Source organism: Phallusia mammillata, chromosome 6 (assembly GCF_965637545.1).
Source record: "Phallusia mammillata chromosome 6, kaPhaMamm4.hap1.1, whole genome shotgun sequence".
NCBI classification, from domain to species: Eukaryota; Metazoa; Chordata; class Ascidiacea; order Phlebobranchia; family Ascidiidae; genus Phallusia; species Phallusia mammillata.
This window is the reverse complement of record NC_137257.1, coordinates 2,472,970-2,484,160: the sequence shown is the minus strand read 5'-3', so window position 1 is coordinate 2,484,160 and position 11,191 is coordinate 2,472,970. Positions and strand designations below refer to the sequence as shown.

The following is an 11,191-nucleotide window of genomic DNA, read 5'->3' as shown; positions in this document are numbered from 1 at the left end:
GCCATTTATCTTCAAAAATATCTAAAAGATTGGGTGAAGGCATTTGCACAAACACAACAAAAAAACACAGGTGGATGTGCGGTTTACGCTTTAATATCGCACTATGGTTCTCCGCGTAGTGGCGCAGTAGCGCAGCTCGGTCATTGTTTGCCGAGCAATCGAACGTTTTCCAAGTGGCGCGATGGGTATTCCACCGTGTGGAGAACTTGTTCTTGGTTTGACCAACATATTGCTTGCCACACTTGCGGCAAGTGGCCACATAAATGCCGTAGTTGCGACATGTTAGATTTTGGCAAAGTTGGATACTGCCTGTGGGCGTTTTTAAAACGGTGGTATGGTACACCATAGTTTGGTGACTACCAAAATTACCACATAGTGCGCATTTTCCGCATGGACTTAAAGAGCCTGTGCCGTTGTCTTTGCCTGCCTTACCGATGGACAAAACTTTGAAGTTGGATAGAAAGTGTGCCAGCGTGGGTGGCCTTTTGTATGTAATGGAAGCCAAAGGTTCCATAGCTTTCTCTTTTTGAGTTAATAAAACACAAGCAGGGAATGCCGTAGCCCAAACAATTCGATTTTGAGGTCTATTTTTGTCTTCCGGCCCAAACCTTTCTTTCCAACCCTCTGCGATGTGTAGCATGTCTTCCGTCATTCCTTGATGAAAACCAGAGAGCAAGCACTTCTCCCTGAGTCTGTTAAGACTGTTACGGTAATCTTGGTCTAGTTCGTTTAATCGACGCATGCGAATCGCTTCGCCAAAAACTATCGATTTAAAAACCGACGGCGGGTGGTGGGAATGACCGTTTAGAAAACTACGTCCTTTTGCAGTTGGTTTGATGTAGTCCCTTGTTATGAAACCTTTAGGTGAACTTTTTGTTGTGATGTGGTTTACGTCAAGAAACTCCAAAGCCTTGCCTTCCTCCTCAGTTGACACTGCCCTGAACGTAAGTGTCAGCCCGTAGTTTTCAAAACCCTTTTTAAGTGAAGTTTGTACTTGTTTCGTATTTTCGCTCCCGGATGATATCCATAATATGTCATCTATGTACCTTTTGAAAAGATGAACACCACATATCACATCCCTGAGTGACTGAACGATGTAGTGGACGGCAATGTTTGCAACCGAAACTGAATGGTTGTCGCCTGTGACAATGCCGCTAGTTTGCCTATAGTAAGCATCCTTGAACTCAGTCACTACATTACTCAAGCAGAACATAACAAGTTGAGTGAGTAGATTTCTTCCTTTGACGCTAAAATTGGTATGTGTGCTCAAAGCTGAAGATAACGCTTGCTTTACCAATTCGCGGCGAAGGTTTGGATATAGGGCTTGTAGACTCTGAACGGCCGACCTGCAAGGCTGAGCCTCACAAAGGGGTTTGTCACGTTGAAACACGCCCCGCCCTTTCCCACACAAATCACACTTCCCGAATCTCGTGTAATAGTCCACAGCGACAACAGCGGCAACAACCACAACGTCGTACACAATTTAGGAACGGACAGAAACAGGGTTGAGAACGAAACGGAGACGGGAACGGGAACGGGAACGGTTTTCTAAACAAGAAAACGAAACACATTGACATATGTCAACGCACAAAAATGCCAATGACTAACTTACCAACTATTTTGCGACACAGGTCAACAGGTACAGTACACGTATCAACAGTTGCAAGACGATGAAACAATCGCTGCAATCACTATAGGAAAATACAGCATGCCATAAGTCACACATAAAGCCATGAATTAATTTAGGTCACAAATCGAATTAAACACTCACCGACAATCACGGTAGACAGCCTTCACTTGAAGATTAATTAGTCAGTCGTCACAATATTTAATTTAGCCTTATTCGTCTCTAAAAAATGCAACACAAACGAATTTACTTAATGCAGCAATAAATCACCCCACTCGACCACGTTGTACAGTAAATGAACCAATCATTGCAACACACAGACAAAGGCCTTCCAATTTTACTGCCACGCACATGGCGATTGCAACGTCATAGCAGGGGAATAATGAGACAAGTCAATCATGCGCAACTGAACGTGGAGATGTAACATACCCCCACCTAAATGTATGACCCGGGTAAATACATTTCACACACAAACAAACATCGAACGTTCAACGAAATTCAATAAACAAAACAGCACACTAAGCATCACTTTCAGCGGCGACAATCAAGCAAAGTTTTGCAATCGGTCGTTTGACACGATTGTATCGCGTTTGCACAAGCACCGAGCGTACAGTTCCCGTTTTATCGGGAAATGTATCCGCAACGCGACCCATCAACCACTTGGAGCGTGGCTGTGAATCATCCACGACGAGAACCACATCGTTGATCTGGAGATCTCTCCTCTTCTGGAACCACTTCTGCCTGGAAATGATGTTCGGTAGATATTCGCGAACCCAGCGGATCCAAAATTGATTCGCCAAGTACTGCACTTGCGCCCAACGGCGCCGCACGTAACAGTCCTTTTTGTCGAACAAGCCAGGAGGCAAATTCGAGTTGCATCTCATGAGCAGGAGATGATTGGGTGTGATCGGCTCATCATCGCGGGGATCAAAGGTGACAGGAATAAGAGGACGCGAGTTGAGTATTGACTCAACCTCAACAAAAAGCGTTGACAATGTTTCGTCGGAAACAACTTGCTGTGTCATCAGAGACGTCAGAATTCGCCGGATGGAGCGCACCATTCGTTCCCACGCACCTCCCATATGACTGGCTGTCGGGGGATTGAACGACCAACGAATTCCGCTTTGTTTCAGGTACTCCTCAATGTGAACTTGGTTCCAAGACTGCAGTGATTCTCTCAGTATCCGTTCTGCACCGACAAAGTTCGTCCCATTGTCGGAATATATATTTACAGGATTCCCACGCCGACCAATGAAGCGACGAAGCGCGTCGATGAACGAGTCTGTAGATAGGCTGTGGGCAACTTCGATATGGACAGCTCGAATTGATAGGCAGGTAAACACTGCCCCGTACCGTTTCACGATGCTCCGTCCCTGCCTAACTGGAAAGGGACCAAAATAATCCACCCCTACGTGTGAAAACGGGGGCTCGTCCGGATGCAGTCTTGCTGAAGGAAGGTCTGCCATCCTCTGTACTCCAGCGGAAGCATTTCTTCTCTTGCAGAACAGGCAATTCCCAATCACTCGGCGTACGGCTACTCCACCTTTAAGTATCCAAAACCTTTGGCGCAGCGACGACCAAGTGTGGCCCATCCCAGAATGTCCGACAAGACGATGATGTCTCTCGATAACCAAGTCAGTAAAATGACACGAATGTGGTAGAAGAATCGGATGTTTGGCATCGTACGGAATGAAAGCCTTTTCTAGTCGACCACCAACTCGAAGCACGGAGTTAACAACCATTGGATTTAGTTTGAACATGTGACGTTTCACAGAGGTCTTGGAAAGAGATCCCTTCTCCAACGCAGCAAGCTCAGGGCTGAAATGCTTTCGCTGCACATATTTAATCAACTCCAGTTCGGCAGCATTTAATTCTTCAACAGATAATGATCCACGATTCTCCACCACAGCCTTGTTACCGCGAACACGCGACAGTAAAAACTTCTTATATCGAAGCAGCCAGGCGATACTCTTTTTCAAACGATGCAACGAAGAGTACCGATGGATGATCCTCTCAACTATGGACTGCCTCTCTACGACCATATGTATGGAGACTTCCTGCTTTTTTACGGGACTGAACTCAGCAGGCAAGTCGGGTAAAACAATCGGACTCACAGGCCAGTGATCCTCAGATTCCAACAAAAACTGCGGACCGCGCAACCAGCGGCCAGACGTCACTAACGCTTCTGACGTCAATCCACGTGACGCCTCGTCTGCCGGATTGAGCTTTGAAGGAACATGTCTCCAGCTTAAAGGATCGCTTTGCCTTTCAATCTTTGCAATTCGATTAGCAACGAACGTAGGGAATCTCTTCTTCGAATTCCTGATGCTCTGTAGGACGGCAGTGGAGTCTGTCCAGAACACAGACCGATGCACTGGCAAGCCAAGCTCTCGTCGCATCATTTCATCTAGCTTCACGGATAGAACTGCCGCCGTCAGTTCCAGTCTTGGAATTGACACTGTTTTCAGCGGCGCTAGTCGACACTTGCCAACAAGAAACACGCAGTGAACACGCAAACCGACGTCGACTATCCTCAGATAACACACAGCTCCGTAGGCCACGGAGGAAGCATCTGCAAAGTGGTGTAACTCCCAACTTTGCACATCGCCGAAATCATCGGGCTTAAAACAACGAGGAAGACACAGGTCATGAAGCTTCGGTAAACGCCCAAGCCATTCGCTCCATTGTGTTGCTTCCGATTCCAAAATGCAGTCGTCCCAGCCAACTCCACGTTTGCACAAACCTTGGAGTAATAATTTGGCTCCAAGCGTGCACGGTGCAACGAATCCAAGAGGGTCGTACAGTGAACTCAATGCAGAAAGAAGTCCTCTTCGAGTCTTCGCCGTTTCAGGAAGGTTGACCTTAAATCCAAACGTATCTTCGTGCACGTTCCAGTGGACACCAAGCACTCTCTCTGTGACGTCATCACTCAAGCTTTTGTTTCGCACTGCCTTTGACCTCTCTTCTTCAGGAATTTTTGACAGAATCTTCTGGTTATTACTGAGCCATTTTGTCAAGTGGAATCCTCCACGTGACAACAAATCTGAAATCTCTTTGGTCATTTGAATTCCCTCCACTGTAGATGCAACCGAAGTCAGGCAGTCGTCCACGTAAAAATTTCTTCTGACGACCGAAGACGCTTGTGCATTGAAATCTTGACCAAAATCCAAGGCTGTTTGCTTCAAGCAAAAACTCGCGCAACTAGGGGATGAAGTCGCCCCGAACAGGTGCACAGTCATTTGATGCGCTGTTGGTTGATTTGTCAAATCCCCTCCTGGCCACCACAGAAATCGCAAGGCGTCCCTGTCCTTAAGGGTAACACGAATCTGGTGGAACATCGATTCTATATCGGCCACCAAAGCGTACCGCTCTTTGCGAAATCGAGTCAAAACACCCACCAAACTGTTTACGAGATCCGGGCCCTGCATCAGCACATCATTGAGGGAAACGCCCTTGTGCTTTGCAGCGCAATCAAAAACTACACGAACCTTGTCTGGCTTACGGGGATGAAGTACAGGATGGTGTGGTAAATACCAGCAAACACCATCAACCGATTCGATTTCTTCTCGAGGTATCTCTCTTGCGTACCCTTTCTCGAGGTAGGACTGCATTGTGCTCACGTACTTTTCCTTCAGTGAGTGATCCTTCTCCAGGCGTCGCTTCAAGTACGTCAGCCGTCTTTCGGCCATTGGCTTGTTATCTGGCAAACAAGCTGAGCTTTCTCTCCACGGCAACGGCAGCTCATAGTGACCTTCCACCATTTTCACGTTCTTTTGCATGATACCATACGTCTTTCTGTCTTCGCGCGACGTGGGGAAATCTAGAACAGCAGTTTCGTTCCCAAAATCTGTCTCCCACAGACTAGAGATTTGCTTCTGTAAAGAGCTGTCTCTAGACTTCACGAAGTTTACCTGATACCTCGATGATGCACACGGAAGGAGTGAAGGGCCAAATAATGTCCATCCAAAAGGTGTCTTGACAGCAAACGGTTTCCCTTTTGGACCACGACGCATCTCCTCAATGAACAAGGCGTCTGGATTATCCAGACCAATCAGCAATGTTACAGTTCCTTTCTCGATTAAGGGAAAATTCAAGTCACGTAAATGTGGGGCACCCCTTAATGCTTCTTTGCTAAGAATCGGATTAGGACGAACGGGGATTTCACCAACGGTTATTACTTTAGGGAGAAATATATCATCTCCGCCACCTACTGGAGAAACAGAGAAACTCACTGAAACTGCCGTATGCTCTTTGGCTTCATCTGTCAGTGTTTGTAAAACAATCTCCTTAGTCTCACCTTTCATGCCCAGGGCTTCAATCAACCTTTGGTTACAGAAGGTTCCGGTAGAGCCGATATCCAAAAATGCGTATGTTAAAACCTTCCGGCCTTCGTATTTTACCTCGACCGGTACGACGCATTGATACACGTCTTCGTAACCACATTCGCCCGGCGTTGCCACTGAACATGAAGCGACCTTTTGCGGCTCAGCTGGTGTCGCTTGTGACTCTGGCTTTGCGGCTGGAGCAGGCCTATGCAGCAATGTGTGGTGGTAGTGACTCGAACAGTCGTTTTCTTCGCAGGCAGTTCTCGCCTTGCATCGTCTAACACAGTGACCTGGAGTAAGGCATCTGAAGCACAATCTCTTACGACTGACGAATTCCACACGTTCGGAGTACGTTTTACGTTTAAACTCAAAGCACTTAGGCAAATCGTGAGCCTTACCACAGAACAGACACGTAGCGGAAGTAGTCGGCCTCTCTGTCGGACGCTGTCGAACTTCAACTGGGTTCACAACGTACGCAGACGCTCTTGGCTTTCTCATCGGTGGACCAGGATCCTTGTCGCGCCTATATCCCATAATCCTACTTCCGTAGAGGGAATTTTCCACCTCTGCACGTTCCGAAACAAACTGAACAAAGTGGCTAAACCCGGCTTCACGATTAGTGCGATGCAGAACTTCGACTGATCGCTCTATCCATTTTTCCTGCAAGCGATAGGGCAACTTGTCAATGAGCTGCAGCATGGTGTCAAGTGAGTTAAGACCGGCATATTCATCGATATCCTCCAGTGTAGTGAGACATTTTTCCAGCAGATCTGCAAACTGCATTAGTCGTTCCGGTTGATCTCCTTTCAAGCGAGGACTCTTCTTCAAATGCTGCTCACTGGCATTTGCGATAATGTGCGGCTGTCCGTACTCATGAAATAGCTTTTGACGTGCCTGTCGGTAACCCTCGACTGGCCTTTTCGTCAAGTGATCAATTTTAGGTCGCACTTTGTCATCACAATGTTGCAGCAGATAAACCAACCGCAAATCGTCAGAGTGAACTTTAGTGGCAACGTGCGCTTCAAAGTTGCGAATGAACGTCCAGTATTCCATTGGATCGCCGTTAAATGACATTATCTTCGGACGCGGTAGAAAACGCTCATCTGAGCTGTAACGAGGTTCCTGCGCTACTGTGGGATTATTCCTATTTTGACAATCGTATTGCGGAGTAGCATAGATAGGAGGCTGATGACTTACTTTAGGCAGCTCCTGCCTATCACAACGCGGTACAGGTTTTAGACATTCGGTGACCGTTTGCACAAAAGGCCTCTCTACGGTTGGCGGATAAACGAATTCCGCTTCGAATTTACCTTCCCATCCGCGAGCTTCGATTTCGGCTAGTTCGGCTTGACGTTGTACCTCGCGAATTTCTGCGTCGGCTGTCAATCGGCGCTCTGACTCACGCAACTTCTGTTCTTCATCACGCAACTTGCGTTCGTCATCAAGCAGCTTCTTTCGTCGCTCGTTCTCCTCGTCCTGTCTTTCCTTGGCCTGACGAAGTTTTGCGCGAGCCATCTCAAGCTTAATTCGTGCTTCAGTTCTACGAACACTGGAACTCGTACTTGCTGAAGTAGGGCAACTAGAAGTGCAACTTTTAACCGACTTTTTTGAACCAACTTGTGGCGGTGGGGACGTAGCAGGCTGGGCCTTTTCGATCCATTCAGCAACCCTGCTATCAAACTCCGTCTTCTCCTCAGCGTATCGCTTTAACAAATCCTTGACAAGGTCTTCATTTTCAGGTGAATTTGAAGTAATATGCTCCACAAGAAGTCGGTACCTTTCATTTATAATTCGCACCGATGAATGTACAGAAACTAAGTTATTGGGACTGACCATTAAACGTTCCGTTTGGGTGTAGGATTCTTGCAATAAACGTTGCAATTTGATGAGCTGTTCACCCTTATCTTCTTCAATCGTGTCGGAATTCATTTTTTAACCAAGCAACAGCTTCTTTCCAATAAGGAAGAGTAGAAAGCTTCTCTCAATCAGCGACAGTTGAAACTTCCTTTTCAACGAGCAGCAGTTGAAAACTTCTTTATGTAGACTCTGAACGGCCGACCTGCAAGGCTGAGCCTCACAAAGGGGTTTGTCACGTTGAAACACGCCCCGCCCTTTCCCACACAAATCACACTTCCCGAATCTCGTGTAATAGTCCACAGCGACAACAGCGGCAACAACCACAACGTCGTACACAATTTAGGAACGGACAGAAACAGGGTTGAGAACGAAACGGAGACGGGAACGGGAACGGGAACGGTTTTCTAAACAAGAAAACGAAACACATTGACATATGTCAACGCACAAAAATGCCAATGACTAACTTACCAACTATTTTGCGACACAGGTCAACAGGTACAGTACACGTATCAACAGTTGCAAGACGATGAAACAATCGCTGCAATCACTATAGGAAAATACAGCATGCCATAAGTCACACATAAAGCCATGAATTAATTTAGGTCACAAATCGAATTAAACACTCACCGACAATCACGGTAGACAGCCTTCACTTGAAGATTAATTAGTCAGTCGTCACAATATTTAATTTAGCCTTATTCGTCTCTAAAAAATGCAACACAAACGAATTTACTTAATGCAGCAATAAATCACCCCACTCGACCACGTTGTACAGTAAATGAACCAATCATTGCAACACACAGACAAAGGCCTTCCAATTTTACTGCCACGCACATGGCGATTGCAACGTCATAGCAGGGGAATAATGAGACAAGTCAATCATGCGCAACTGAACGTGGAGATGTAACAGGGCTGTTACATCTGTGGCAACAAGGTGTAATGGTTGCGTTTCTTTCAAACTTGATTCCCATATTGCAAGGCTTTGTAAGTAGTGTTTAGTGTCTTGGCAGTATTCATCCACTACAGATTTGCAGTAGTTCACACTTACAGGTTTAAGGAGATATTCTAGAAATGCTGTTACTCTGGAGGTAGTTATTTGCCCTGCCGCTTGTAGGAGCCGAATAGGAATATCTATTGCTCTGATTGTGTGCAGATGTTCTTGCAGTAGCTTATGCGTCTTAAAAAGTGGGTACGCATAAGCTGTGTTGTAAATGGAGAAATATTTGGCGGACGGTCCAGATATATGTCTATAAATTCCATTTTCAAATTTAATTCCAACAGTATGGGCAAGAAAATCTTCATTAATAACCCCAGCAGCGTGTAACTTTTTTAAAAAACACTCACACTTTAACCTTATATCATTAAGATGTTGTTCAATTGTACCTTGACTGATGTCCATTCTTTCAAATTTTCCCAATTCACGGTTCATGATAAGGTCATAATCCGCGTGGTTAATGACTACAATTTTCCCATCTTTGTCAGCATTGCAAATAACTATTTGTTTGCGTTTCACCAAATTTCTCAACTTGACAAAGCTTTTTCTCATAGCTGGAACCAGGTTGTTCCTGTCGCGGTATTGACGCTTTACACATACGCCGAGGTTTCTCATTTTAGCCATCACTCCTTCGGTATAAGCTATTGTTGTATCGTTTAGCTGGTCTCTTGGGGGTCTAGAGAACTTTTGCAACTTTAACTTTGGTGGAAATTTGTTACTTCGATCTTCTTCATTGTTGCAATCTGCGAAAAAATTAGACCACTCAATCCTTCGGATATGGCTCATTGCGTTCAGCCATTCTTGTGATTCAATGTCTTCTGTCCACCTAGGTGTTGGTGCAAAATTTAGTCCTTTCAACAAAAGAATTTTATCGTCCAAGTTCAGATCAAAGCTGGATTTGTTTAGGATCATACAATGCGCTCGATTGGTAATGTCGAGTTGAGTTTTGTGTCTTTTTCGTTTGCGGTACCTAGTTCTATCACGTATGTTTCTTACTCGTTGTCGTTCTGCCGAACTTAATTGTCTTCGCTTCGCCGTCTGTTTTTCCCTTAGCCACATAAACTTTTTCCAGTATTTTTTGTTTTGTAAGTGTCTTTCTTTAGCTAGTTTGTTGGTAAAAGCCGACTGATATTTCTGTCTGATTTTCTTGACATTGCATATCAAGCAATATGTTGGTCAAACCAAGAACAAGTTCTCCACACGGTGGAATACCCATCGCGCCACTTGGAAAACGTTCGATTGCTCGGCAAACAATGACCGAGCTGCGCTACTGCGCCACTACGCGGAGAACCATAGTGCGATATTAAAGCGTAAACCGCACATCCACCTGTGTTTTTTTGTTGTGTTTGTGCAAATGCCTTCACCCAATCTTTTAGATATTTTTGAAGATAAATGGCTGAACAAAATCAAGGCCGAAATTAACATACAAAAAATGATTCTGCCGCGCGTGAGGTAATCCCATCTTTGTGTTTCTACCCCTTAATGTTTTGTTTCTTCACGCCTAGAGGTTTATTTACTTCCCACCGTGTTCTGTAATGGCTTATCAGTTTATCACGTCTCTTTTTTCTTGCCTTTTCTCGTGTCGCTTGTGGCCACTCGCTAGTCGTGGTTTGCCTCTGTGCTTCGCAGTTGTTTAATTTGTACAGTTTTAAATTTTTAAAAATTTTATAAGTGTTTTAACTATTTTATTTATTTTTTACTACTTTTACCTACAGCCCCTTACATGTTTGCTTTTTTGCAGAAACTGACGATGCCTATTTATTAAGGCGAAATATATATTTCTGTTATTAAAAGAAACGATTTATGCTTTTATCTGTTTTTATGAAACAGTCCAATACTATGTTTAGGGTTTAAAGAATTTTGTTAAAATATTTCTAAAACATAGTTTGGCAGAAATGCAGAAGCAATTTTTTTGCAATAAAAAAACTGTTAAACAAGTATTGTTATTGTGCCACTGGGTGGCATACGGATCTAACCTTTAAATGCTGTTTGTGGCGTATTGGATTCTGAGACTTGGCATTTGTAAGCGTTTGTGTCAGAACGTTGGAATGTGTTTTCTGATTTACTGAACTTTAGTTGCGTTGTACTGGTTTTGAAAACTTCTATTGGAAGCCTAGTTTATTTATTTTTGATGTTATGAGTGTTTTATGTGGATTACAAAGGCGACCAGTTTAATGCATTGGTAAAAAAATACCTACGTCATACACCCCCTTCTTCTTTCAATGGCTCAAGGCGGCTTGATATTGATTTTAAGAAGTTATTATTACTCTCGCATATGTAGGGCACAAGAGCAAACAGTACTTGTACTAAAACAACTTGTTAGACATTTATGTTATATTGTCTGCATTTTCTTGAATTTAATTGCAACAATGTGATTTTTTAGCTTAA

At 44.5% G+C, this 11,191-nt stretch overlaps 2 protein-coding genes across 3 annotated transcripts; both read right to left on the bottom strand.

Annotated features, from left to right (window-relative positions):
* Positions 1-1,418: 1,418 nt before the first annotated feature.
* On the bottom strand, positions 1,419-8,553 carry LOC145232455 (uncharacterized). 2 transcript variants are annotated; one of them, XR_013860878.1, is made up of 2 exons: positions 1,613-8,553; positions 1,419-1,548 (listed from the first exon to the last, which is right to left on the bottom strand). XR_013860878.1 is itself a non-coding variant. In XM_080097082.1 (2 exons), the coding sequence occupies exon 2, from the start codon at positions 7,879-7,881 to the stop codon at positions 2,146-2,148; it is 5,736 nt and encodes a 1,911-aa protein (XP_079953208.1). In that variant the 5' UTR covers positions 7,882-8,213; positions 8,278-8,553; the 3' UTR covers positions 1,419-2,145. The 2 variants fall into 2 exon arrangements, 1 of the variants encoding a protein (XP_079953208.1); XM_080097082.1 differs by having other exon boundaries at positions 1,419-8,213; positions 8,278-8,553.
* A 164-nt stretch (positions 8,554-8,717) lies between these two features.
* LOC145232458 (uncharacterized) lies at positions 8,718-9,957 on the bottom strand. Its single transcript, XM_080097085.1, has 2 exons — positions 9,193-9,957; positions 8,718-9,056 (listed from the first exon to the last, which is right to left on the bottom strand). Exons 1-2 carry the CDS (start codon positions 9,860-9,862, stop codon positions 8,941-8,943), a joined length of 786 nt encoding a protein of 261 aa, XP_079953211.1. The 5' UTR covers positions 9,863-9,957; the 3' UTR covers positions 8,718-8,940.
* Between the last annotated feature and the right edge of the window lie 1,234 nt (positions 9,958-11,191).

Excerpts from the sequence above, each read along its gene's own strand:
- LOC145232455 (XM_080097082.1), bottom strand. The coding sequence starts at position 7,881 with ATGAATTCCGACACGATTGAAGAAGATAAGGGTGAACAGCTCATCAAA.
- LOC145232458 (XM_080097085.1), bottom strand. The coding sequence starts at position 9,862 with ATGTGGCTAAGGGAAAAACAGACGGCGAAGCGAAGACAATTAAGTTCG. Across the intron at positions 9,057-9,192 it reads AAGAATGGACATCAGTCAAG|ACATATATCTGGACCGTCCG; the intron begins GTACAATTGAAC and ends TGGAATTTATAG.